The sequence below is a fragment of the Vanessa atalanta genome, chromosome 10 (assembly GCF_905147765.1).
Source record: "Vanessa atalanta chromosome 10, ilVanAtal1.2, whole genome shotgun sequence".
Classification (NCBI taxonomy): Eukaryota; Metazoa; Arthropoda; class Insecta; order Lepidoptera; family Nymphalidae; genus Vanessa; species Vanessa atalanta.
The window spans coordinates 7,767,153-7,794,523 of NC_061880.1; the positions used below are offsets into that span (position 1 = coordinate 7,767,153).

The 27,371-nt window shown below is 30.4% G+C and overlaps 4 protein-coding genes across 7 annotated transcripts; 2 read left to right on the forward strand and 2 right to left on the reverse strand.

Moving 5' to 3' along the window:
* The first annotated feature begins 1,038 nt into the window (after positions 1 to 1,038).
* Positions 1,039 to 2,640, forward strand: LOC125066851 (DDRGK domain-containing protein 1). The gene is made up of 6 exons (XM_047675142.1): positions 1,039 to 1,327; positions 1,410 to 1,502; positions 1,603 to 1,718; positions 1,804 to 1,935; positions 2,047 to 2,223; positions 2,296 to 2,640. Exons 1-6 carry the CDS (start codon positions 1,234 to 1,236, stop codon positions 2,554 to 2,556), a joined length of 873 nt encoding a protein of 290 aa, XP_047531098.1. The 5' UTR covers positions 1,039 to 1,233; the 3' UTR covers positions 2,557 to 2,640.
* On the reverse strand, positions 2,638 to 5,272 carry LOC125066850 (nuclear pore complex protein Nup107). The gene has a single exon (XM_047675140.1). It carries the CDS (start codon positions 5,185 to 5,187, stop codon positions 2,668 to 2,670), a length of 2,520 nt encoding a protein of 839 aa, XP_047531096.1. The 5' UTR covers positions 5,188 to 5,272; the 3' UTR covers positions 2,638 to 2,667.
* Positions 5,273 to 5,735: 463 nt separating this feature from the next.
* Positions 5,736 to 22,215, forward strand: LOC125066884 (KAT8 regulatory NSL complex subunit 1). 4 transcript variants are annotated; one of them, XM_047675193.1, is made up of 12 exons: positions 5,736 to 5,849; positions 7,201 to 7,284; positions 9,110 to 10,167; positions 11,747 to 11,873; positions 16,514 to 16,707; positions 16,840 to 16,991; positions 17,454 to 17,600; positions 18,011 to 18,095; positions 18,534 to 18,668; positions 18,792 to 18,870; positions 19,143 to 19,445; positions 19,842 to 22,215. In XM_047675193.1, exons 3-12 carry the CDS (start codon positions 9,332 to 9,334, stop codon positions 20,091 to 20,093), a joined length of 2,310 nt encoding a protein of 769 aa, XP_047531149.1. In that variant the 5' UTR covers positions 5,736 to 5,849; positions 7,201 to 7,284; positions 9,110 to 9,331; the 3' UTR covers positions 20,094 to 22,215. The 4 variants fall into 4 exon arrangements, with proteins under 4 accessions (XP_047531149.1, XP_047531148.1, XP_047531150.1 ...); XM_047675192.1 differs by lacking the exons at positions 5,736 to 5,849; positions 7,201 to 7,284 and adding an exon at positions 8,697 to 8,973; XM_047675194.1 differs by lacking the exons at positions 5,736 to 5,849; positions 7,201 to 7,284 and adding an exon at positions 8,697 to 8,973 and having other exon boundaries at positions 9,113 to 10,167.
* A 2,066-nt stretch (positions 22,216 to 24,281) lies between these two features.
* Positions 24,282 to 26,943, reverse strand: LOC125066856 (lipoma-preferred partner homolog). The gene is made up of 3 exons (XM_047675147.1): positions 26,063 to 26,943; positions 25,210 to 25,445; positions 24,282 to 24,700 (listed from the first exon to the last, which is right to left on the reverse strand). The coding sequence occupies exons 1-3, from the start codon at positions 26,840 to 26,842 to the stop codon at positions 24,460 to 24,462; spliced, it is 1,257 nt and encodes a 418-aa protein (XP_047531103.1). The 5' UTR covers positions 26,843 to 26,943; the 3' UTR covers positions 24,282 to 24,459.
* Between the last annotated feature and the right edge of the window lie 428 nt (positions 26,944 to 27,371).

The window sequence follows — 27,371 nt, forward strand, 5'->3', positions numbered from 1 at the left end:
GTTTTATTCTTTTTATTAATATGTACTTTGATAAGCTAATTAAAATAACCACGATTACATATAAAAACATAGGAAGATATACAAATAGCTTTTATTGATTTTATATCAGCAGTCCGGTAGACAAAACTACTTAACAAATACGTGACAAAAATAAAATAAAAAGCTTACTAGGGGCGTTAAAAATACGATTTGCTCATAGGAAATATTTGCTCCTATAAGCCTCTTAATTGCTGCCAGACTCGCTAGTATCCACCAAGACTGAGGTTGTAAAGAATTACTGGGCAGGCTACCATATTGGGCAATTATATTGCGAAGCTCGATGAGGCTGGCCCATTATCTAGCCGTACTTGAAGTAGAGTTAGGTCATATTAACTGGAATATTCCAGGGAGAAAACAATCATCTTAAATTCAGGTAACTAACTCGACTTTCATGAAAGTGATATCGGTTTTTTAGTCAAACCGTGTTGTATGCACCACAAAGAAAACCCTTTTAATAAATCTGTTCGACGATGTGGCAGAACATCAACCTACACATTATCAACAACACCCCGAAAGCCCAAAGTTCCAATTTCACATTGCCGATTTACCGTTGACATCGTCACTCGTTACGAAAGATCTTACTGCGAACTAACTTCTGCGTAGTCTTAAAGAATCTTTTCGACTTTGATTGCTAAGTGAACCTCTTTAATGAAAGAAAAAGTTATAAAATTGAAGTCGAATTGTTCGTGATTCATACGACTTTTTATTTCAAGTCAAAAACCGTCTTCTGTAACGCTCTACCTAGCGACTACACATTTAATACAACTATGTTAACTTCTATATACTACTAATAAGGTTAAGGAATAAATTAAAGACAATGGTGTATATGTAAGTTTAAAAATGTACTGTTTATTTGAATTAGCTTTTTAGGGAATTGAATACGATGTTTCATTAAAACATCGTTCATAACGACTGATTCTGACAATTCAAAACATCTAGCAACCCTGACATAATACATAGTATATAATATATATTATGTATGACATTGATGACGTTACGATGACATAGACTACAGTATGTGTAGCTACAAATTACATTTTATTTCAAAAATAAATCATAACATGAATTTTCGCCTTTTATTAGATATTATTGAAGTTTAAAAGACTAAAAAACGTTAATAATTATTTACTCTTTTCATTCTTATAAATATTCTCACTAAGGTTATATTCCAGTTATTTCTTAAAGTACATAAAGATGGATCCATTTATTATTGCTGCTATTATTAGCGCTCTCGTAATAATAGCTTTATCAATTGCATTTTTACGTGTTTCTCAAGTTAAGCAACAACGTAAGTAATAAACTGCTTTTTAAACAGATATATTACGAATGAAACATAGAAAGGTATTTAATAAAAACATTTATTGATGCAGCTGGAGCAAGACCTAGAGCTGTGGCACAAAGAGATGGGGGTCCAGGCAGGGTACAAGCTGTTAGAAATCAGAGAGCACGGATGAGAGCTAATGGTATGCAATATTATTCTATAATTCAAATGCTTAAATATAACATTTGTTATTGTATGTTTATATTGTCGAATTATATTTTTCCAATCCTTTTGTTATATAGCTGCTAGGCACCAAGCTGCTTTAATTGAAGAAGAACCTGCTATTGCAGAGGAGGTAGAGGAAGAAGGTATCCCAGAAGCCCCAAAATTGGATTTGGATGACAAAATGGGAGCCAAGGTACTTTATAATGTCATATTAATTGTTGAATAATATCTTTAAAAATCCTTTATATTTATCTTGTAATTTCTTATTCTGTCGTCAGAAACGTGCAAAATTAGAAGCCAAAATGGAGAAAAAGAAAGCAAGAGAAGCAGAGGGGCAAATGCGTGAAATGAAAAAGAAACGTGATGAAGAGATGGAAGAAGAGAGGAAAAAAGCTGAAGAAAAACGTGAGGTAAGAAAATTTATATGATAAATAATTCCTTTTTCATAAGGAGAAATAAACAAATATTTATTACTTATAATTTAGGTACTTATTAATTCCTTGTTATATTTCCATACACAGGAAGAAGAACGCAAAGCTGAAGAAGCAGTACGAAAAGCAGAAGAAGAACGGAAGAAACGTGAACAAGAAGAATATGAAGCATTGAAATCAGCATTCACTGTTGAAGGAGAAGGTTACGATGAGAATCAAGAACAAGATCAAGAAAACATGCTAAAGCAATTCATAGATTATATCAAGGTATTATAACACCTCTTTCAATAATTGGAATACTACCTCATTTTCAATTAAACATTATATATTATGTTACAGGCACAAAAAGTTGTTTTATTGGAAGATCTTGCTGGCAACTTCAAAATTAAAACACAAGCTGCAATTGATCGAATTACAGATCTACAAACTAGTGGGGAACTAACTGGTGTTATTGATGACAGAGGAAAATTCATATATATATCACAGAAGGAGCTTGAAGATGTTGCTAAGTTTATAAAACAAAGAGGAAGGGTTTCCATAGCTGATTTAGCAGAAAGCAGCAATGATTTAATTAATTTAAGCCCTGTATCCATAGCATAAGTACTGCTATGTTAAGTATCCACAAATGGTTTTATAATAATTGTAAATTTTAAATATATAGAGTAATAAAAGATATTTTGTTTATGATGAAATATTTATTGTAATGGGAAATTATTCATCCAATTCATAACCAAGTATATCTTTACCCTTTTCTACTAAAAACAAAGAAGATTCTTTAATTCTGTCTAGTACTTCCAAAAGTTTACTTTTTGTAAATACTTGGTAAAGACCACGGTTTTCACAGGCAATTAAATTGCTCATTTTAAGAGCTTCTTTGTGATTATCGATATCATCACTACTCTGCAATATTTTAAAAATTAATAGTGCAACCTCTGGTAGACAAAGACGTCTTAAAGTATCTAGTTGTTTGTTTCTCTCTTCCTTTTCTTCATTGGTAAATTTGTGGGAGGCTATTGAGTCATTTTCATCTTGTAGCCATCCTCCAGGGAATAACAGAATATTATAAAGTAGTTGCTTTGTTTGCCGAGATTGATGAAGTATAGCATTCTGCCATCGAGCTTTTTGTTGTTCAATTTGAGCACATCTTTGCTCGTGATGAACCTTATCAGAGAATGATGCATCTGGGGCTAATGGCTCTATATCTTTAGGTTGACCACTTATAAAATGTCTGTACCAAGTAGCAAAGGCTTCTATTGCTTCTAAGTATGATTTTAAACAAAGATGTTCTCTTAGTTCTGAAGAGTTTTTGGGTACCTTGTTTGTAAAATCATCAAACATCTTACTGACACTATTCACGCATAGTAATGCAGCATTAGTATTACCAATAAAAATAAATGTTCGAACCATAGCATTGCTAAGCCATAGACCTTCTTCTATTTGGTTTGATATAAATGACAGCCATTCAAGTGATGATATCACTTTAGTTACCAAAGTCTTATCTTTTTCCACTGCTGTTGTTTGAGTGAATGTTAGATCTATGTTCCCATAGCCCTGTTGTATGTCAGTAATTGCTTTCTTTATTGCAACTCTGGCAGAAGCTGCAACATCAATACCTGCTCTTGTTCCTGCTCTAACAACTTCAAGCCTATTTTCACTTTTCTGGACTCGGTCCATTAATTCTGCATACAAAGCTATTTGCCTCTCCGTAGGTACAGTTGAGGTATAGTAGGCTATTAGTTCTGGACATATACTTGTACCTTCAACTAAGCCTTCAATAATCTGAATTACATATTTCTCCAAAATTTTGTCACCAATGTCATGTTGAGGATCTTTGCCCATCTGCCTTAAAACAAGAATAAGGTGAGCCAAAAACCTCACAAATCTTTCTTCAGCACTATCAAGCCACTCCAGAGAATCTTGCATTATAGCTCTTATGTGTCCAAGCATTAGATTACGCTGACACATCTGATAATTTGATTCTCTTTTTCCATCCATCAATGATTTAACAGAATTAAAAATTTGTTGTAAAGATAATTCATCAATTTGGAGCTCACTCTGTAATAAATCTAATACATCTGAGGGTGTAGTATTTGCTTCAGCTGTTGCATGATGTTCATGTAAGAATTTGTCAACTCTAGCTTCTATTTGAACTCTTAAATGAGCCCAAAGCAAGTCTTCCCAATTTCCTTGACATGCTGGAAGGGCACTCGGCAAGTGGCCACATAAGATTCCAATTGTAGCTCTGAAATGGGTATTTTCACTGACATTATTAGCTATACCTAAAGAACACCATTTCCATAAATCTCTTGAAGAGTTTCCTGTAACTTCTAAAGTACCATTAACATCACCAGGTTCATAATGAAGCAACTTCCAGCCTTGCAGAACAGCCCCACGCCATGCTTGACCAGCACTGATACATAGCGACACTGCTTCTTGAAATTTTCCACATCGAACTTCAGTAAAAATCCTCTTGCACAAATCATCATCATCTTTCTTATCATCTGAGTGTATTGTTTTATTTTGACGTCTTGGAGCATCAGGATCCATACATGTGATCATAGAATTATTTTTTTCTTTGTTAAACAAACTTGATCCTATCAATAGTTGATGAAGTGTATTACCCCAATGTATGTTGTTAGCTATTACTGGAGCAGCTGTTTGTGTTGCTCCTTCTTGATATGTTGCTGTCACTTCAAGCCAATTAACTAATACTTGCAACAGACGAAGTTCAGATTCGGTTTCAAAATAAGCATTTACCAGCCTTTGTTGAGATAAAGTTGGTTCAAGAATTTGACTGTCTAAAGTTTTAGGGTGTTCGGAAATTGAATCGGCAAAAAGGCTAAAGATGAGTTTCCACGTGTTTGCTTCTTCTGCCAGCCAATAATTTTGAGCATTATATCGGTTCCAAGGTTCTACTAGCTCAAGTGAATCACAACAAGCTTGAGCTAACCTCGCAATTGTGTCTAAAACGGTACTCGGCCGGCTGGATTGTATTATTTCAAAAAAGGCCTCACTTAGGCCGTCTCCTGCATTGCCGGTATTTATTAAAACTGAAGATTCGTCTAAAACTTGCCTCAAACTAGTATCGTTAAGAGTTTTAAAAGTAGTTGTCTCGTTAAGTATTGCCGATATATTTAGTGATTCATCTTTACCTAATAAATATCTGCTTCTTTTGCTTTGACCATGGGATTGGTGTGTAGAATGCAATTGAAAGCTATTATCATAACTCATTGCTATATTTAATAGATGTTGCACTTGAAATTATATCGTTATATCGGTAACGTTTTTCTTAAAGTAAAACTCAAAACTATTATCTTTTGACAGACAATATTATTAAGCGATGGCACAGAAAAAAAAGAAAAAACAAAAAAGATAAACAGATAACAGAAAACGTCCAATGAATCGATTTAATAAAATATTATTAAAAAAAATAGTATACATACTCATTCGCTAAAATTAAGTATTATTTACTTATAAATATTTTACGATTAATAATTTATATAATGGTAGTCAAATTTAAAATGTATAACTGAAATGTGTAGTTACTAACTTAACATTTCAACATCCACTTTACTTTTGAAAGCAATACTTCAGGAGCGGGTTCTACTTTAAAGATAAATTTACAATTAAATTAAAATTTACAATATTCATATAAAAGACAGTGCAAAATAGAAACATTTCTAAATAGAAAAAAATTAACGTTTCTCAAATATATTTTTTATGTAATTGATTGTTATAGTTTTAAACTAAACTTATTTTCCAATTGACATTAATAGAAATGTATAGAAAAAAATCAGCTATTTTGTAATCGAATGTACATAGCCAAATTTAGAATAGTATTGACAAATTAATAATAACTCTTATTTATATATTGTCTTCGCGTGTTCATTAAGGTAAGTTCAACATCTTTATTTTCATGATAATAAAGTTAAAATATATATTAAAACAATACAACGGTATACAGTAGAAGTTAAATGAATACTTTATATAATATATATAATAAAAAACCAACTCGTAAAAAATTAATATTCATAATTGCTTGAAAAAATAAATATAACAAAAAATCATTTTAAACATTATCAAATATAAAACTTGTTTCTGTAGATTTGTATCTAGATCAAATATAAATCCCTTATCAATCAAAGTAAAGAATGTTAACTTGAAATTAAAATTTGTCCTTAATTATAATAGAATGTAGAGTCATTTACTTATCATCATCCTAATACTAATATTGCAAAATTGAAATTAGATTTAAGACATACAAATTCAGTAATTTATGTTTATAGGAATTTCGAAGTTGATTGAGGCTATGATTAATTTCAAAATAATATTTATATTATTTATGTTAGACAAGGTTGTAAATACTCCAAGGAGTTAAGGTTAAATGATTACTTTCTTTCATTATTTATCATTTATTTATAAATATATATTGTGAAATATTTTAGTACACCAAAAATATTCTTTGGACTTTTATTTCCTACGAGATTATAAAAAATAATGTTATAAGTAATATAAATATATCTATATCCTAGCAAAACATGTCTATATGATGGAAATATAAAAACTAAGCCAAAATTTCATTAGCTAAAAATGTTCTTTTAATTACATTTCTTTTAGTTACTCGTAACAACAATTCATATTCTATTAAAATGATTTTATTACACACTAGGATTCTATGCGGGCTTAGTGTGGACAATTTATTATGAGACAAAAAAACCACATTAGGTACTCGAATAAATCTTTGTTATTGTATTAATTTAATACAAAAATAATGAGTCGAAAAAGACTATACTGAGAAATCTTTTTCTTGATTGATGAAGTTAGTATCATGTTACTGATGAATACAATTTTGGTTATATATCTATAGTTTCGGGTACATCAAATGGGCTGAATGAATTGTACATAAATAAAAAGTAATCTATTAGTTGATTTCACTATTTTATTTTCATAATTAGATTTAATTTGACAGATATCCTCTGTTAAGTCGTTAATTACAATTTAACAACTTGGAAGCATTGGTATTATGTATTCAGAATAGGTATATAATATATTATTAAAAATGATAATTTGCTTAAAAAAATCTTATAAATTCTTAACTTTTTATGACACAAGTCATATTTTGCTTGCTAACTTCTGACAGTTATCTGTCACCACCACAATCTAAGAGATTTTAAATTGCTCAAGATATTTGTGAAACATTTTCTCCTTTCATTTATTTCTATCTATTATTGGTTTCATTTGCAGTGCAATATGGAAGCAATAGATGTCTATTTAGTGAAAAAGAACTATCCAAAATATGAAGCAACTTCAACAAATACCATTTTAAAGGTAAGAATATTTATATTCACAGTTTATTTTCATTCTATTTTTAAGAAATCTTAACTAAATAAGTTTTATTAATTAATAACAGTGAAACTGTTATTAATTAAGGACGACATTTTGAACTGAAATAACTTATACCACTACATTAATTAGATTTATAAATCAACATGTAAATATTCATTAGTACCTTAAACAAATCTTTAACATTTGTTATAAACAGAATGCATAAAATAAATACATAATGAAGACAGGGTAAATACTATTCTGAATTAAATATAAACCTACCATGTGTAAAATTATACTAAAAATAAAGTTTGTCTCGTAGACTAAATTTATATAAGTACATATAAAAAGTAAATTTTACTTCTTGCATCACAATGCTGTGACTTATTATATTGTTAAGGTATCGAAAATGATTAACTTATTCCAAAAGTTTATTTTAAAAATATATATTATGATACGAGCAATAAATAAATCATTTTGGAAAATAATATTCGCTAAATTGATTTACTTGAAAGTGATATTTATAATATACAATATGTATTGTATATCATGAATAGTTATTTTTGAATTATTTATGAATTATACAATAAGTATTTAAACACTATAGTTATATAATTTATTGATTTTCTCTAATAAAAGTACAATATATTCACTACCAAGTAGAGCTTATATGAGTTAGAAAAATTAAATTAGTTAAATATTAAAAATAGGTCACAAAAAATTTAGAATTTTGACATAATTATTAATAGCCCAAATTTTATTTACTTTTATTGATAATATTAATTAAAATATATAATTGCGTAAAATGTGACACACGGTGCATTCACGGAGAAATGTTGTTCGTTTACGTTCTATGATATTAAAGTTATCGATATTTATTAAATTGAATATTCATAAAAAAATTGTCTGTATACAAAAATCTATACATCATTATAAACCTAAACTTAACTAAATAACAAAGTAATTATATTACCAATACTCGTAAATGCTCATTTGCTTCTCGGTACAGTTCCACTAATATAATATATAAAAATAAAATGAAATATAATTGTATATAATATAAAAAGAAATAATTTTTTCATTTCGTTTACTTTACTTTACCCAAAAGCGATTTCACATTTTTTCAATTATTTCGTCATGATTTTCCCTACTAAACTCTATTGTTAGAATAAAGCGTGGCGGTAAGCTATAAGGTATCAATTGCGAGACTTTCATATTTTTGCATCGGTAGATATCGTAAATGTTTATGTTATTACTTTTTTTTAATTTAAAATGTATTTTATTTGAGTGCTAATTTAGCTTTGAACATTTTATGTTTCAATATGTTTATAAATTATTGCGTATTTGACTTTACCGCGCAAGTACTAATTCAGGGACATTGTAGCTATCTCTTTTTAACATTCAGAAGTCGTCCAGTGCTTGTGGCGTTTGGTGCGGTCTACGCTACGTTTCGTCACTAGAATTGAATTCATACTCATTTGAATAGTGTTTTTAGGCCCTACTCCGCCATTACTATTAATTTTTTTTCGTTTTCATTATTTTATTCATTCGTTATGAACTAGTTGTGTGTGCCATGTGAAAACAATGTATCAATGATTCCCCAATAAGTGTTTGAGAAGTGTATCATTTCCTGTTCCATATCGTACAGAAAACAAGCTACTTCGACCGCTTGCGAACTCTATTCGTTATCACGTGGGTTAAATTTCAAATAATGTGGATTTGTAGACAGCCATTTGAATGTTTATTACTTATGAGCTATAAGTGTTAACAATGTTTCTTCTGTATAAACAAAAACCGGCATATAATCAGTGTTAACCGTTGTTTTCAGAAGCGCGCTGTACGCCTTTGGTCTTCGCCTTTCATCTCTCAAGAGCCGGCTGGTGATTGATCCGGAGAATGACTGCTAATAGCAGTTTAGTGAAGTGCAGAACAGTGTTAATGTTGTGAACGAGTGTATAAGTGAAACGTTATATAAGGTTGGAATGAGTGAAGTAGGAAGCCCGCCCTGACGCGTCTTGCGCCGGCGTCCGCGGCGGGCGACGCTCGTGTCATGGCCCCGGCGCTTTCTGTGACACCCCAATTTAACCACTTCGACGCGACCAACGAGACCGAGAAGCTAACCCACCGAAGACGGGCCCTCGCGTCCGTCGACAACCTCGCTATACCCATGGAGGAAGACGACATGGGACTCCAAAATCAACCTAGCCTAGCTAAAGATTCACAAGAAATGGAACAGATCCTAGTAGATCTGGGTAATAGTGATCTGGTTCAAGCAGACCTCCTCCAAGCAATTAAAACATTGGAAAGTGGAGGGGATACTTTGTCTACTGGTGATCCGGATGTAATATTTCCTCTTAGTGGATTTGATCTTGCTGATACTGCTGATTCTGAAGGAGATGCTGCAGAGGACAAGGTTAGACTACTACAAGCGCGCCTAGAACGCCGTTGTGCATTTTTGTTGCGACGTTTGAGGATACTACAAGCACGTGCAATTGGTAAGAAAATATCAGAAGAAGCAGCTCAGTCATTTGAAAAAAGTGCTCGTGGTGCTCGCAAAGATGGTGGAGGGAGACCAATGGGAATCAAAGCTTTGTTAAAAAGAATAGAGACCACTGCGGCCTTACAGGCTAATGCAGCTTCCCGTTCCGTAGTTGGCCCTAAATACTATAGAGCGGGAACATCCAAAGGTGATGCTACCCGATCAGCATCCATTGGAATAGCTTCCGGTACTCTAGCTGGCTTGGAGGACTCTGCAGGTGCACTCCGTTCTCATTTATCTGTGGTTAAACATCAGTTAGACTCGGATGCTACTGCTTCGTCATCAGGAGCTGAGAGTAACGATGAAGCAGTCACATACAACAATCCCCATCAACAGCACATGCCTATGTAAGTTACATTATTGACTTCTAAATAGTATAATAAATATTCACAGGAAGTACAAACACTGTACAAAAAGAAAGTTTTTAATATTGAAAATTGTTTAACAGAATGTTGCTTTTTAGACCATACAATGTAATATATACTATTTTATTTTATGCTTATAAAAAGATTACATATATTTATTTTACTAAATTAGTTTAGAACCAATTAGACCACTAATAATAATTAATCAAGGTAAGATTCTGAAAATTAACCCAAAATCTTACATATCATAATGAATATTTGTGTAAGTAAAATTTTATTTTATTGTAGATTAGGTTTCTTTTAAATTAGCAGTGTACTAGTATTCAATTCGCTTTTTTTAAAGATTTATTTAGGTTAAATGGTATGTTTTTAAGTGTATAAAAAGGTAGAAATTGGTTTTAGTATTTTTTTTAGAACCAGTTCACTCCAAACAAATTGAATTACAGAAATTATATGATTATTTATAAAAATAATTATTTAATAATTTTTTAACATATTTTTTTTTAATAAATAGTTTTGTATATGTAAAAAGTTTACTATTGTGCAATTTTTATTGATTTTTCTTGATTATTTAAAAGCATGGAGTGTTTTAGAATATGAAAGTTCATTGCCTTATTTGAATGTTAAAATTTTTAGTCCCTCTTTATTTATTTTTAATAGCTGTGATTCATATTAATTTCCTACTAATCATATGTATATTAGATTTCCAATGTCCATAAATATTGAGTATCATTTTAATTCAACCAAATTTTTATGCAATTTCTTTTACAATACAATTTATTATTTAGTTTAATATTATATCTGGAGCTGATGTATGGTTATATAATTAATAGTAATGATAACTTTTAAGATGACAATTTAAATCTACTTCTAAGAATCTATTTAAATAATCAACACACACACATATGTGATATACACGTAATTATCTGTACAAATGGTTATTCATTTATATATTTTAGTGTTAATGAGATTACATTTATTTGGTAAATAGTTAGTTATTATATTATTCAAGTCATATATCCAATAAAAATCCATTGAATACGTCATTCACAAACTGTTAATATTATACCAATTATAATAATATAAGCTCAATCTTCTTTCCAAACTAACAACACTTGAAAATATACTGACCTATATTCTATTTTAGTTTCATGTTCTATTCAGAATCTGTAATATTATGGTCAATAAATTTAGCTTGTTAATCTAAATTATTTGTTATATTTATACATTTATATATATATTTGAATTTAAAGTAAGTTTAAATGGTTATAATTTTTTATCTTTTCTGAAATGGAATTCTATTATTGTAATTTTTTCATTGTGTCATGAAACAGAAATGAAATAACAAATAAAAGTTTCATTAATGGTTGAAAAAAGTTGTATATAAATATATTTATACAACAAGCTCTTTAAAATCAGTTATTTGGGAATAATAATTATGGTATTTTCTGAAGATTTTTTTGGAAAATGTTACTATTAAAATGGAAAATAATTAATTTGACATTACTGTTTTTTTATATTAAGTATGTTTTATTTTAATTATATGCAATAATGATTTCAGTGAGAAACGAGCACTGTGGTCGTGGCAGAAGGCGCGCGCGTCGATCGCGTCGCGCTGGTGCTGGCTGCAGGTCCAGGTGCAGGAGCTGGAGTACAAGATCCGCCAGCACAATGACTTGCACAGACAGGTAACAGTCACATCTATAACTAAATGTTTTTTATAAATTAATGTTTCTATGTATATCCAACTATGTAATATATTTAAAGCATAAATCGTCATTGCGCCTGCAAAAGTCGCTATGTGTTTTTTTCTTATTTTTAGAATGTTATGCCATTTTAATCGTTATTTCAATACGCACATACTTTAAAAACAGTTTTGTGATAACTTCAATAATTTAAAAGTTTTAAAATTTAGCTATGTGAATGTTACATCGAAAGCTACATAAATTGAAATAACGATTAAAACGGTATAACATTCTAAAAATAAGAAAAAAACACATGGCGACTTTTGCAGGCGCAATGACAAAATATTAAATATTGACTTAAAATGTTCATGTTCATGGAGACCGGTTCATTCATTAGATTCAGATTATTTTTAAAGTAAAAAGCATAAGGATTGTATTAGTCTCTAGAAAGTGATTTACTTCATTATGTGATGAGTAGATTTGGTCACTCTGAATTTAGAGATAGGCACTCTTTTAATCAGTGTTACAGTTACAATATCATTGGTGTGTATGAATTAAAATTCAAATAAAATTATGTATATATATAATATATATATTATGTATTATATTATAACATTATGTATTATATTTGAAGAAATATTTATAAACTGATATTAAAGTAGATTCATTAAATTGTGGTGTTGATTTAAATGATTGTAACCTTCATAAAATATCATAGAACAATTGTTTAAGAAATTCAATAAACAAAGTTAAACTCAACAGAGCATGTACATTACATGCTGAAGTTAATTTGATATAATCACTTGGTAATTTAAATAATTCTTTGTTTTTTTTTGTAGATTTTAAGGATAACATTATGGAAGTTCCTATGTGCTATGTTATTTATATTTATACATAAGCGAATTACCACTGACTGACTCATCACGAGAACTTTGAAATTAAAAGTCTTATCAACTTGAAATTTAGCACATTTACTCCTGTCGTGACATAGACACTCATTAAGTAAGGCTGTATGGATATGATAACTTCAAGGGGGCAATAATATAAAAATATTAATAATTAATAGGAAGAGACACTACGTATTTTACCTTTACAAAGTTGAGAAGTACAACTCAGTAATACAAAAAAAAAAAAACAAACATGACTTTACAGTAAATAAAAATTAGATTCTTACTCTTGTTTGAATATAATTTTTAAAGCCATATTGTGTTAGCCTATTTTGGTAGATCCACCCATTTATTTGTTGTTGAACTTGTGAAGGAATTCTTTGTAATGCTGTTCTGGCTTGATGATGAGTGAGTTAGTCAGTGTAACGAAAGATAGACACGAGAGATATTATGAACAAGAAAATATAATAAATGGTTTACTTAATACGTTAATACGGGGCATACTAAACCTTTTTAAAATTTAATCTTGTGATAAATCATTGTAAAGATGAAAGTAAATGTTATGTATGTTGTTTTTATTTGAACAAATTCTATAACAAATACAGTAACATTTTCTATATAAGTTTTGTCGGTCCAAAATGTATAAGCATAAGTCAGCTACATTAAATATACCTTTCGTCTTTCATTTAAAAAAAAAGTCTAGGTTAGTATAATCGTTAAAGAGTTGAAATTCTTTTCAAAATAAAAAGAATATTAATTTTAAAAGTATTACGTCGATAATTATTGCTGTGACTCTTTGATATTAGAACCAATAGGTTATGAATTATTTATATCGAGTTATTTAAATAAACGCGTGAAAAATACGCTGGGCGTAGTATATTACGCAAGAACAGATCGGTTGTTGAAAGTTTATACCTTATTGGTTAAAAATATACCGTAATTCCTTGATTAACTCGTACGAAGTCAAAACAAGCAGCCCATATACTAAAAGAGTACTCCTGAACTTGGTTTCATTCTTTGTTCCGTTTGTTCCGTATGCGTTTCTATGGATTCATGTTTCTTTCGGATTGTTCCTACGGCTTTGAATCGAAAGAATGGTATAATATTTCAATTCGAGACTTTGTATAGTTTTTGTTGACAGTTGCGTAAATGTTTCTGGTATATTACAATCAACGTTCAAAAGGTGGGGCTTTATTTCTATCGTTTTTTTTTGGAAAATATTTAAAGAAATATATTTATAAATTATATTTTACAGCCTAGGTTGTACAGAATGCCGTTTACCACAAGACCCATATAAAAAAGAAAAAGAGTTTATTTTACAAGGGATCGACAATTTTCTTAACCTATGATTCATATGTGATTCATGGTCATAGTTTAACTATTGTGTGCTGTCTAGACTCTAGACAGATAACTTGTTAATGTTGTTATTATGCGAGGTAGATTAAAATGCGACTTTATGTGAATTAATCTTCATTTTGCACTCATAATATAAGAGCCCAATTTACAGTTTACATAAAACACGTGATATTCAGAAATTTATTATTATTTTTAGTTCCATCGTATTTTTCAACTAATCCTTTCTCTTGTATTGTACATGTAGGAAGTGTCATGTTTTGGTCATTTTTATGATTTCGTCGATTGATATGTAAAAATGTACATCATCAACTTGTCAAGGTTAGTGCAATACAAAATTAGCGATTTAAAAATGAAATTCCTTAAATGGTGCAAGTCATCATTGCATTTGGTTAAATTAAAATAATTATATCTTTTTGGTTAGCAATTACATTATATTATTTTTGAGTTAACACTAGAAATTATGAATTAAAACTCACCTTTGTTGATTGTGTAACATTGCTAGCGCTGTGAAAAATTAATAATAAAAACAAGCGTTGTTTGACCTATTTCATTTATTCAACATGTTCAACCGCTTCGTTTCAAGGACGCGCTCGTGACTTACATTATTTAATATTGTTTATAATGTCTATAATTGACATATATTCTCATATTTACGGTCTTTCTATTTTGTGATAATGTCGTAATTAATAAATACAGTTTAAAAGAAAAACGCAGAAAAGTTTCTGTTAATAATAGATTGATAGAGACTAAATATACGTAACAATTTGGTATGGTACATGTAAATGTAATACGAGAAGCTGTATACAATTCAAGTTATTGGTTGTTTGGGTCATGGTCTGCTATCGAAGCAGGATATTCAATACATCATCATTATAAATAAATAAATTATTAAAAAAATACAATAATATACAGTATATGCGAAATGTATGTATGCTAGCTCGAATTTAAACACACCTGGAGGTTCGTAAATTTGAATTTAAAATATTATAACGATGTTTGATATTTTAGTAAATGTATAAACCGATCAATTTGCACAATCGACGGCAATAGTCTCCCTTAACAACGATAACTATGCAGTTACTGTAACTAATTTCTGGCCGGCAAACAAATCCCGCGATGCATATAAGGTTACTAACCGTACGGTTTTCAGATATATTTTGATTAATAGTCTCATGTAAAAGTATTACCAGTGATAAGGAAAATGAATCGTTTATTAATATAGGAACTGTTCGTAAGCAAATTAAGTAACACGTAATCTAATCTTATCATACGTTTGTTTACGTATTTAGGTCAGTCGTCTGTAATCTTAAATATTTTGTTCCATTCCTATGCGATTGGAATTTGTGCATGACGTGTTTAATTCAAATAGGTAATGTTAATATGAAACCGAAAAAATACCGATCTTTATTTGAATGTATAGTTTTGTTTTAATAACGATATAATTAGATATTTCATGGCTTAACAATTATATTTTTTATTTATAATTTAATCCCAATCCTAGGAAATACTGTACAATTGTTACAGTACTTAGTATAAATAATTTGTACATTTGTACATGCGGGTTTAAATTTTATTAGTGTACCAAATTTTGAATCGACAATAGTAGCTCAGTAATACGGGCTCTATAACTAATACAATATTATCGAACAACTTAATTAATAGAAGCGGTATAGTTCGGTATTAAAGTATTGCTATAATTCATTTGAAATATTTATAGAACCTTAAATGATGAAATAATTTTAATATTCGATATCACTTTAAAATTACAATAATTTCGTCGTCTATTAATGATTGTCGGAATATGTATAAAAATATATTAAGTATTAATTCCTCACGGATAAACATACAAATGTTACAATTGGTAGTGTTTTATTTAAAAAAAAAATCACATACCATAATAAATTGGAAGTACATTTTTTGTGTCATTAGCGTCCAAACAATCGGATTAAGATAAGACAGTTTGGCGAAGATTGCTTATCATATCATGTAATATAACAGCTATTGTGTGGAGACATAAATTCGTCTGACGTATGTTATGGTAAATTTCATTCACCTCAATGAGGTTATTCGAGTTCATACTTTTTATTTATGCAACTTAAAAGGAATACTTACTATGGAAAAAAAAGACAAACAAAATATAACCTAATTAAATGATCACAAGACCTCAGCCGTAAATATACCATGAAAAGAAAAAATTAAAATGATTTATATAACATTCTGATATAGGTGCGATATCTATCACATGATAAATTGAAACACACCCCCTCTCCTAACAAAAATAAATATAACTCTTAAAGGCTGTGATTTTTTTTTTGTGAAAAGCGTTACTGGTCAGAGGAACTCGTAGCTGGAACTACTCATTATTTATCAAATATTACTATTTATTGAATAATATTTCAGGTCCGCGAAGCTAAAGGTTCCGTGCAATTCGAAGGCGAGCCAGTAGGCTACGAGGGCAGTCTTCCCGGTGACGATGAGTGCTCGTGCGCTCGTGTACGACCGCTGAGGAGGGACACGTTCAAGAAGAGGAAGCTCCTGCAGATGCACAATCTGCACATAGCCACAACAAAAGCGGCTAAACCTTCGGACGTCAAGTGAGTATCCTCATAATTCGATAATTTAATTCAGTTTAATAAGAAAATTACTAGATGTACAATCCGAGTGTAGTTTGTAGAAAATGGTTCAAATGCAGCAAATTCTAAACGCGTATATCGTGTGTACTGCAGATGCAGCTGCCGCCGCAACGTGGAGAGTTGCTCGGTGTGCACGGGGCGCGCCGAGCCCACGCAACCCGCGCCGCCCGCCGCTACACTGCCGCCGCGCCGTCGCCTCGCGCTCGTCGACCCCGCCTACCACCCCGTGCTTAGCGATGTCAAAGGTACGACGCCCAAATTCTGTACATGACGTTTTAAAACTGATTCCACATCTAGTCATTTTTCGGCGACAATGTGACTTCATTGTGCAAATACGGAGTATTAATTTCTTTTTTTCAAATCAGTGCTTTTCTTAAACTAAATTTTGATACAAATGAATTTAAAATTATTTTAATCAACGAAATTATCGCAAAATAGAGTAAAGACTGGTACCGTTAGACTCGTTTTTATATTGATGCTATAGTCGATTATGTCTTTAAAAATATTAACTGTGGTGTGTTAAATACCTGGTAGGTAATGGAGCCTAAAATGTATTGCGCATATATGTGCAACGTTGATTTTTAAACAAGTTCACCTTTTTTTTTGAACAAAGAAATACTCCATCGTAGTCAGTGATTAACACAAATTAACGTTATTTATCCTTCTAATAAACTACACAAGCAAATAATGTTGGGATATGGTTTCAGATATATCCCCATCGGTGCACCTCTCGGCGCTGTCGTCGCGTTCGTGGTTCCGGTCGCGCTGCGGCAAGGCGTGGCGCGCGCACGTGGCCGCGCCCCGCGCCGCGCCCGCCCCGCCCGCGCCCCGCGCACCCCGTCGACACCCCACCAGTGAGTGCTACTAGGATATCACTTTACTTGCACGCTAGTGCTTAGCTTGCTGAGATAGAGCTATAGAACGCACAACATGAATACCTATTTTAGTAGGGTTGTCATGCGAGGATAAATAAATGAATTATTAGCTAATATGATTATGACAAATAAATATTGAGTACTTTCTATGTTACTGTTTTGTTATTTTGCTTTAATATAATTTAATAGGCAGCCAAAGGTTAATTCCATGTTCTTTAGTTCAGGAATCCAAATATTATTTAAAAAGTAGGCATGAATTTAAAGATATGTATGACAAAAAATGTAGCTGGGCAAGTAATATGTCGTGCGTAGTATATTTTCACGACAAAAAAGAGCAATTAAGTTTCAGCACCTGCAAAACATCATATTATATTCTATATTTATTTCAGGATTGAAAAGAGGCCGTCCACCTTTATCGCGAAAAATAAAAGAACGAGATAGGGATGAAGAGACGTCAACATCCGGACAAGACAGGTCAGTGAAAACTTTATAAACTATTTTGTCTGGACATAGAATGTTGGATAATTTCATTTTTTATAGCAATGATCCTTAAATATTTTTATTTATTAAAAGCACAAACAACATACAATACTACCAGGCTATCATACTGAGGTTGTCTTATAGCTTTTTATGGCTTTCTACAAATAATAACAATAAAAAATTATGTTAAAGTATGCGTTTGGGCAGAGTAGAATTGAGTCACTCCACAACCTGTGACTGTCGTAAGAGATGAGTGATATCTAATGAGATGGAATTTTTTTATAAATGCATGTGTAAATCGAGCATCCTAGCCCCTTAAACCACCTCCATCTTATGGGGGTACTAAACCACAGTCAAGAACATTCCCAAGGAAGGATAGAGCCGGCAGGCGGGTGACTGATTTGATGATAGTCTATTGTTATTGTTCTATAGGCGCGGTCGCAGTAGCACTGAGTGGCGCACGTGGCGACGACAGTCGTTCGATATCGATAACATTGTCATACCCCAGAGCGTAGCCGCCAACACGCGACCGGAGATACTCACCTACAAGGAGATCATAACGCCAAAGTGAGTGTTTGCGACCACTTTCTTCAAAATCGAAAATATCTCTGATAATTTATAAAATTGATTTTTATCTTATTAATAATATAAGGCAAAATTAGTCTACTATCGGTATTAACTTCATTACAGATGGCGAGTAATGGAGATACCGGAAACACCACTAAATAATGGTGTAATGAAGTTTAACAGAATGTCATTTGAGAGCGAAGTAAGTTTGGAATATTGTTAATTCTTATATTCTTGGATTATCCATATTATATAAATAAAAATGAATGTTTGTATGTATCCCTTCAATATAAACTTATTATACACCCGGCTCAGCTCGGAGGTAGGACTTATGAGTAGTTAGTATTATATAAAACTTATCTAGTGGGCGATATAATTTTTTTACTCAAAAATATTCTAGATAACTAAGTAAAAATTTGCAGGCTCATTAAAAAAAAACCGGATATTATACAAACGAATACTTATTTTACGCAGGAGGAAGACATTTCGGAAGCTGCGGTTCAAGCACGACACACTCGCGCAGAGTGCCGCGAGCGAAACCGATACCTGCGCAAGCGGCGCTCGCGTCGTAACCACGCCGACACTGACACTGAGCACGACCCACACGAGCAGCATCAGCTCGACCAACCACCGATGATGCAGCCGCTCTCACCGCCACCGCAACCACTGATGATGTACCAACAATCACCACCACAACCACTACCGCCGCCACCACTTGTACCGATACAGCAAACGATCGCGTTACAACGACAGTCATCTCCAACAGAACATCATGAGGCAAGTTTTATGCATATAACATTATTTTTCTCAGCATTAGGTTCATATAAAATTCAATTCATATAACATATACTGGGCTAATTTTTAAAACATATTGAATTGTAAATAATGAAGGAATAAAGGAAACATATTTATTTAATGGTAAATATGAAAAATAAATGACATTATTATAATCTTATATTTTTAAAAAAATAATTTTAAATTAAACAAAAATTTACCTGTTCTTTAAAAATTCATCTACCATAAAATTAAACCTAATTTATTTCCTACTTATATTATTTTGCTTGTATTAGTTCAATTATAGTTTTAACTGTTCTCATGTTAAATATTATTTATGTGATATAAACTTGTAAATAACACAGATATCTCACAATGTTAACACCTATATTATTCCAGACAGTGAGACCATACTCTCCAAGACAATTCCCGTTGCCAGATGTCCTGTATATCGAGATGTTATCCAACATGCCGGAAGGCTATCGACCTAGCAGTCCTGAACCGACGCCGCCGAGAATAGATGAAGAAGGCGATGAATTGAGCACACTATCCCCATTATCACCCTTAGTATTTGATGGTGATGATCCTGATGATGCAGAATGGAATCCTGGGAGAGAGAAGTCAGAGAGACGAAAAAGTACACTCAGGTGAATTTGTGTTTATTACTCTTAAAGCCATCTGACACAGCAGAAGTCATGATAAAATTAGTTTTAGGAAACTAAAAATTATTAAACTTTAATGGCTATTTCTAAAATAGTTTAGAAACACAGCAATTTTTTGGTAATTCATCCATACATTTCTATTGACATCAAATATATTTCGTTTTTTTAAATTTCTTTTGTAAAAATCACATATTATTCCTGAATATAATAAAATTAAAAGTATATTTGCAAAACGATAAATATATCCTTAACTTTTGGGTTGTAACACAATTTATACATGCATAATATTTTGTGAATATCAATGCAAAACAATATCTTATATTAGTCCTTTCCAATTCCAATATTATTTAATATAATACTGATTTAAAAGACCAAACCATTTATATATGTTTTGCTATTCAAATAATATTATGACAATTGCGATTCTGTAACTCTATTAGTCAAAGATATATATAATATATTACAAAATAAATAAATAAAAGAATGTTTTGGATCACATGTAACAATACAAGCCAAGTCATTTTATTTACAGTATTTAACATAGCAATTTGTTATTATTATATAGTATAAATAGTTTCGGAAAGGACTATATAAATATTACATTTAAAGCTAGTATTACATATAATTTTATCATTCACAATTCATGTTATATTGCAAATTAATGACACTGCATTTTTATTTATTCGAATCTGACATAATTATCTAACACTCAACCAGTTCAACGACTACAGAAAAAAATATCTTTAAAATATTTGTATAATTATATATGTAAGAAAATAAATAGATTATAAGAAGATTCGATTAATCTATCAGATCTCAATGTATGGTAAAAATCTTTCATTTTGTATTAACTTTTTATTATTAATTCTATCTATTTTTGTGTTTAACTTTGACAGGTTTCATTTTTAAATTGATTTTTGCGTTTTTCATTTTATAGTTATTACAATATTATTCTAGTAATTTCTATGTGGTTATGAAATTAATGGCATTCGCTAAACTCCAAAAGCTTTATTACTTTTAAGATAATGTTAACTTGTATAAAGATAACTTGTAAAAAATGTAAAATAATAATGAAGTAAGATTCCTTAATTCTTATTTACGAATTAATGTACAGATTGTAAGTACATCCAGTGTCTTTAACTTTAAGCTCACCCTAACTAATTCCTCATAGTTCAAATTATTCCTAATTTTAATATATCAAATTGTATAATATATGACAAACACTTTGTTCATTTCCTGCACAAGTAAAACAACTTTAAAAATCTACAATTACATTAAAAGTATATAACATTCAGGGCAAACACGCCTTAGTCTACGAAAATATTATATATGTACTTGGGAATGGGTGCCTTTGATTTTTGTCATAATCTATCTGGGAGTAATAGATATATGATTTGTTTATTCAATGTTAGAGTAAGTATTTCTAGTGAAACCTGCCCGAATACGCTAAGCGATTTGTAAATATTAATGGGCACTGAATAGTAACTAATAGACTGGCTATAAATAATTTGAATCTCTATAAGAGTTCCATTATCACTTTACATAACTTGGAAACATTGATTTATATTTGAAAAATAACAATTTTCAACAGTAGCAGTCAAAATTCTAGGTGTAGTTTTGTTATTTTTACATTCAAGCTACTTTTCATTCTTCTCTTATTTATTTAAGGATGTGATACTCGGTGGTTGCATGGAGTATGCAGGATTGAAATGTTTGATTTGTAATTTTATGATTTGAATTAATGACATGTCAGGGAAATTAAAGGTATTTCAATTGTTTCATGTTTTTAGTGTTACATATTTTTGATTAATACATGAATTTTATTTAAAAATTCAATTTTTAAGAAAAAAAAAATAGAAACAAACTTGAGACCGATCAACAGTATACTTTTATATTTCTCTTCAAGTCATTAAAATAGCATTTTGCTTGTATTTTGTAAAGAGGGTGACAAATTAGATGAAGTAATATTTTAATGTTTTTAATTGAAAGGAAGCCAAAGTCTTCTTGTTTATTGTAAGAGTAGTTTAGGTTTAAAGTGACGATTGAAGTCAAGCGCTTGAGATATACAAAATGTGTTGTATATGTTAGTATGCAGAATAAAAATAAAAATTGATGCGTTAAATTTGTTGTTTTATTCACATGGACTACCATATACCAATAATGACTTAGTAATATTACAAAAGCTTGTGTGATATAATTGTAAATGAAAAGTTTTGTAGATTATTGTCCTGCTAATTAAAATTTTATTAAATAATATACTTCATAATAGTTATAATTATCAAATTGAAACAATAGTTTTAAATATTTCAAAATTTGATAATATATGCATTATTTTATGAATTCATTTTTAATTAATTTATAAGTAACAAAACATCTCGTATTTTTACCTATACATTAATCATTGTGTTAAGGTGTCTGCCAATAGGGTCTAGTGTTGCTATCAAAACTTCATATAATATGAGTTACCTGATTCAAATTATTGTTTCTTGACGAAAAAACGTAAATAGTAAATTTAAATACACAAGGCTCTTAGGTTATACATTTTTACTTAAAACGTCCATCAATAACTTTATTTAAGATTTTACCATATGATACCAATCTTGTCATGTAAAATTGTATGTACTACGTGAATGCCGTTTGGGTTATTTATATTCTTATATATCAATATCGGGACTCGTTAAGCCGTCTAAGTTAATACATTAAATTCACCAATTAGATTCGAGTTGGGATATCGAAAAAAAAAGTGTATGTTATTATTTATTACTTAACAAATATGGTTCATCACAATACTAAACTGGCATAATCTCATAACTTGTGACATTTTCACTTGCTAATAAAAATAAGCGTAAAACGTAAATTTTAACTTTCTATGCACTACTTCAACATACATACCACATACAGTTATATATGTACCATTATACAAATACAAATCTAGGAAACATTCTTATTTATAACTATATATTTAAGTACAGTTGGTACTTTATATATATAAATAATAATGCTTGGAATTAAAATAGTTGTTACAAATTATTCAAATTTCAAGCACTAATTATTTAATGTAAATTTATTAAATGTTTTCTCAATATATTCCCTCAGAACATGTTGTTCTTACAAAGCTTATATAATTCGTAAATGCAGATCCATAAATGCATTGGAAATAAATAATATTTAATTATTTATCTTTTATTTAGATATATTTCCTAATGCAATACATAATGTTTTAGAAAATTAATTATTTGACACAAAAAAAATGTTAATGACTACTGACTACTTTGTGTAAGACATTTTACAAAAAAGATAAGATGCAATGATTATCAGACATTTGCATATACGCGTTATTACTTCTCTTTATTCCTGGTGTATTCCAATAACAATGTAACAATTATTAATTTTTTCGTTTAGCCACCAGTTTTGATGATTACCATGTTTTATTGTAAGACAAAAATATACACAAGTAAAAACTTCTATATGGCTTGGTACATATGTTTAGTGGGATAAAATTGTACCTTTTTCTACAAATTTAGAACCAATTTGTGTTTAATTTGACGCTAGTACAAAGTAATTCAATTGCTTGTTGACTACAAATATATGTATAACTGAAAAACATTCCCTTATGTTCTAATATAAGTACCATATACTACTCTAAATATAATTAATTACACAACCTATTACACTTATTATATTAGCACTATATACAAAAAATGGCACCTTTTACATAATAGGGGGCTTCAAACAATACTAAAATTATATTTAAGAATAATATGGTAATGCATCTTATTTTATAATTAAAAATTAACATAAAAATCACATTTCATAGTCCTTTGAATATATTAATACTGTGGACTTGTTACACAGCCTTTAAATAATTATTGTATAAAATAAATGCAGTTTGGAATGGTCCATCTCGTCAAGATATATGATTTGATTTTAATAAATAATACTCTGAATGATATAGAAATAAATACTCAATGTATCAATAACAATACCATAATAACAAAAAAAATCTGTGTTCATAAATTGATTTTGTATAATTATTAGAAACTTTTTTTTGAGAAACAGCAATAAAAATGACTCAGATAAATAAAAACCACATACATACTTATTACGTATATCAATTGTACTTAAGATTCGAGACAGCAACTAAAAATCGTAAAATCCTCAAGGATTTTACAATTAACATTGATATTATAATTTCATAATTATAATATCAATGTTTCAACATTGTTGAACCATTATTATTAGATTATATATTGTATTATTAAGCATTACTTGGTGGTTCCTTTGACATATTACATTAATATAATTATAAATAGCAGTGCAATCAATGGAGTAAATTGATGTTCATCATAAGTTTGTTAATTAATATTTCTTGATAAATCTTGTATGCGTCTTGCATTACACTCTTTACAGTAAAGATGTTCATCTAGTGGGTAGCAGCCCTTGCCTTCTTCTCTCGAACATAGCGAGGCACCACAATCCTCGCATGCATAGCATGCAATATGGAAACTCTTGTCCAAGGCTACAATACGTACCGTTTCTTCTGCACCACCTTCTGGCACTATTGGTTCACGACAACGTGCGCATCGGGGGGCATATCTAAAATTTTAATTAGAGATGATCAAATTAGGAGACCTTAAAGAAAACTTACTTCATATGTCTTGTCAAACATAATAGATTAAGCATTAGTATCTCAGCCTGCATTAACCAGAACACCAAAATTAAATAATTTAAACAAAAAAAAATGTATATGGCTCATGAAATATTTTTAAATTTTTTACTACAGAGTATTAGTTTGCACACCAAGTTTGTTCAGGTCTGTTTTATAATCATAAATACAAATAATTTAACACTAAGCCAATAAAATTATGTTTAGTAATTATGAAAAAGTTGGTTATTAACAAACCTAAAAATTCCATTACAACAAATCCAAACTTTACAAATCAACCTGAAATGGAGCTATTTAATATTAGCATTTTATTATTTTGGTTTAATAATATTTGTAATGGAATTAATAGGATAAGGGCAGGGAAATGGTACAGTAGGAATAACTAAGGCCAATGCTAAAATTATTTAACACCATTTATTTACTAATAAAAGAAACCTACCTTTTATGAAAGTCTTCAATGCAATGAATACGATTTACTGCATCAACAGTGAAGGGTATACCATCAAGGCTTTTTTGACATACTACACAGGTGAAGCATCGAGGATGATATGGCTTGCCAGTAGCTCTTAGTATACGGTCCAGAATGGGATCTCCGCACACACAACATTTCTCGAGCGTTTCCAAGTAGTCACTTTCACAGAGAGCTTTTCCTTGGACTGCATAAAATGGTCTACCCTGTAAATGTATTGACTTTAATTAATTATGAAACAAAAGCTAATTAAATATTATTAATTATTAGTACTGTACTTAAATCAACAGAACAATGTTATTAAAACACCATTTACATTATGATTGTGAATATTTAACTCAAATACAATTAAAAGGTAATAAAGATAACCAATGATATGATGTAATTTGCTGTCAAATGTTGTTTATTTTGGCTTTTCTCTTATGGTTGGTAGAGTATACAAATATATATCTATTTAATAGAATATCACTAATATTTTAAGGAATTACTATAATAGGAATATTAGTAAAATCTTACAGCTTAATAGGAAATTATCCATTCATTTAAGCCTTAGCTTGTGCTAGGAGTGTGACAATAGCCCTTTTTACATTGCTAGGTAGTCCATAAACCATTGTGCCATTTACACTTTTGAACTGCATGAAATTAGGTGTGATAGAATGTAAGTGAAACAGCAATAATGATAATGTTGATAATTGTTATATATAAGTTTGTGAAATATAGTTTGTCTTATTTCAGGGATTTCATTTCATTACAGATTAGTATTTAATTTTTTACTATAACTCAAAAAAGTATGCGTGTATATACCTATTATTGATTTACATACCTGAAGATTTATTCCACATTGCTGACAACAGAAACATTTAATATGATATATCCTTTCCATTGCAGTACAACCAGTAGTTTCTCCCATAATCTTTTCCCCACAGCGGTAACAATTTCCACAATATAAAGCATTATCAGGCACAGGAATAGGCTCTACTGTGGTACCAACATAGCCGCCGTACAATGAGGTTCCTGATAACTGGCTACACGACCTTGGATTAATAGGCTCATACAATGACTCATAAGTTGATGATGTCTGTGAGCCACCATATGTAGAGAAATCTTGAGCATTTACTGAAGCAGAGGACGGTGGATAAGCCGATCCCGGTCGTCTTAACTCACTATAATTTGATTGCACACCTAGATCACTTATTCTTGATACATCTGACCGTGTATCCCTCTCGTAAAAGTTTTCTGTATTACGCTGCATGGCGATATTGGAGTACACATGATTTGTACCACCTGGTGGCAATAAATTGCTATATAAAAGAGCATCGCCACTTCGAAGTCTAGCGGAATTCCTTACGATACAACTTTTAACTGGTACTAAATTAGAGTAGGTAGAACTTGTGCGACTACCGTATTCTAGCCTAGACGAGTAGGAGGGTTCGCAAGCTGACTTTACTGTGTAACTTTGCGGTATTTGGGGTTGTGGTGCTTTATTTTTTTTCGGAGGGATAGATGGTTTCGTTTTTGCTGCATTGATATCGTCTTGCAGTTTTGCATCTAACTCGTTCGCGTAGATCCGTAGATCAGCTAGTTGCTTGTCGAGCGTACTCATCGCTACAAATATTTATATACCAATAATAAATTATTTGTTGATTTTATTCATAAATACTGAATAATTCGGCACTCCTTAATCCTTATTTTACAAAAACTATCGCTCGATTCTATAGACACAGATAAAAACTGACAAATGACATAATTTACTTTTTCAGAAAAATACAAACATTACAATAATACTAAAACTGAATTCTTTGGTTTTTGCCAATCATTTAATTACAAGTAAAATAGTTACTTTTCTTTGTTTTTAAACTATGTATTTGTCAACAAAATTTTATTATATTTCTATTTCTTCAAACACTTAAATTATGAATTTTATTAACTTTAAATATTTGTTTAATTGTAGGTACCAAAATAGTTTATCTTTACACTTTATAACAAGTTAGTAATTATTTCGTTTGAATCCAAATGCAAATAATTGATGTTATTGCTCTAAAACGTCTAAGTATTCAATTAAGGCACTTGTTATATTATAATTGGTAGTAAAATTTTACTTCTGAATTAAGTCGTAAAACAACACAGTTTTT

Excerpts from the sequence above, each read along its gene's own strand:
- LOC125066851 (XM_047675142.1), top strand. The coding sequence starts at position 1,234 with ATGGATCCATTTATTATTGCTGCTATTATTAGCGCTCTCGTAATAATA. Across the intron at positions 1,328-1,409 it reads TTCTCAAGTTAAGCAACAAC|CTGGAGCAAGACCTAGAGCT; the intron begins GTAAGTAATAAA and ends TTATTGATGCAG. Across the intron at positions 1,936-2,046 it reads AAGCTGAAGAAAAACGTGAG|GAAGAAGAACGCAAAGCTGA; the intron begins GTAAGAAAATTT and ends TTCCATACACAG.
- LOC125066850 (XM_047675140.1), bottom strand. The coding sequence starts at position 5,187 with ATGAGTTATGATAATAGCTTTCAATTGCATTCTACACACCAATCCCAT.
- LOC125066884 (XM_047675193.1), top strand. The coding sequence starts at position 9,332 with ATGGCCCCGGCGCTTTCTGTGACACCCCAATTTAACCACTTCGACGCG. Across the intron at positions 17,601-18,010 it reads ACCCCGTCGACACCCCACCA|GATTGAAAAGAGGCCGTCCA; the intron begins GTGAGTGCTACT and ends TATTTATTTCAG. Across the intron at positions 19,446-19,841 it reads CTCCAACAGAACATCATGAG|ACAGTGAGACCATACTCTCC; the intron begins GCAAGTTTTATG and ends ATATTATTCCAG.
- LOC125066856 (XM_047675147.1), bottom strand. The coding sequence starts at position 26,842 with ATGAGTACGCTCGACAAGCAACTAGCTGATCTACGGATCTACGCGAAC. Across the intron at positions 25,446-26,062 it reads AATGTGGAATAAATCTTCAG|GGTAGACCATTTTATGCAGT; the intron begins GTATGTAAATCA and ends ATACATTTACAG. Across the intron at positions 24,701-25,209 it reads ATTGAAGACTTTCATAAAAG|ATATGCCCCCCGATGCGCAC; the intron begins GTAGGTTTCTTT and ends TTAAAATTTTAG.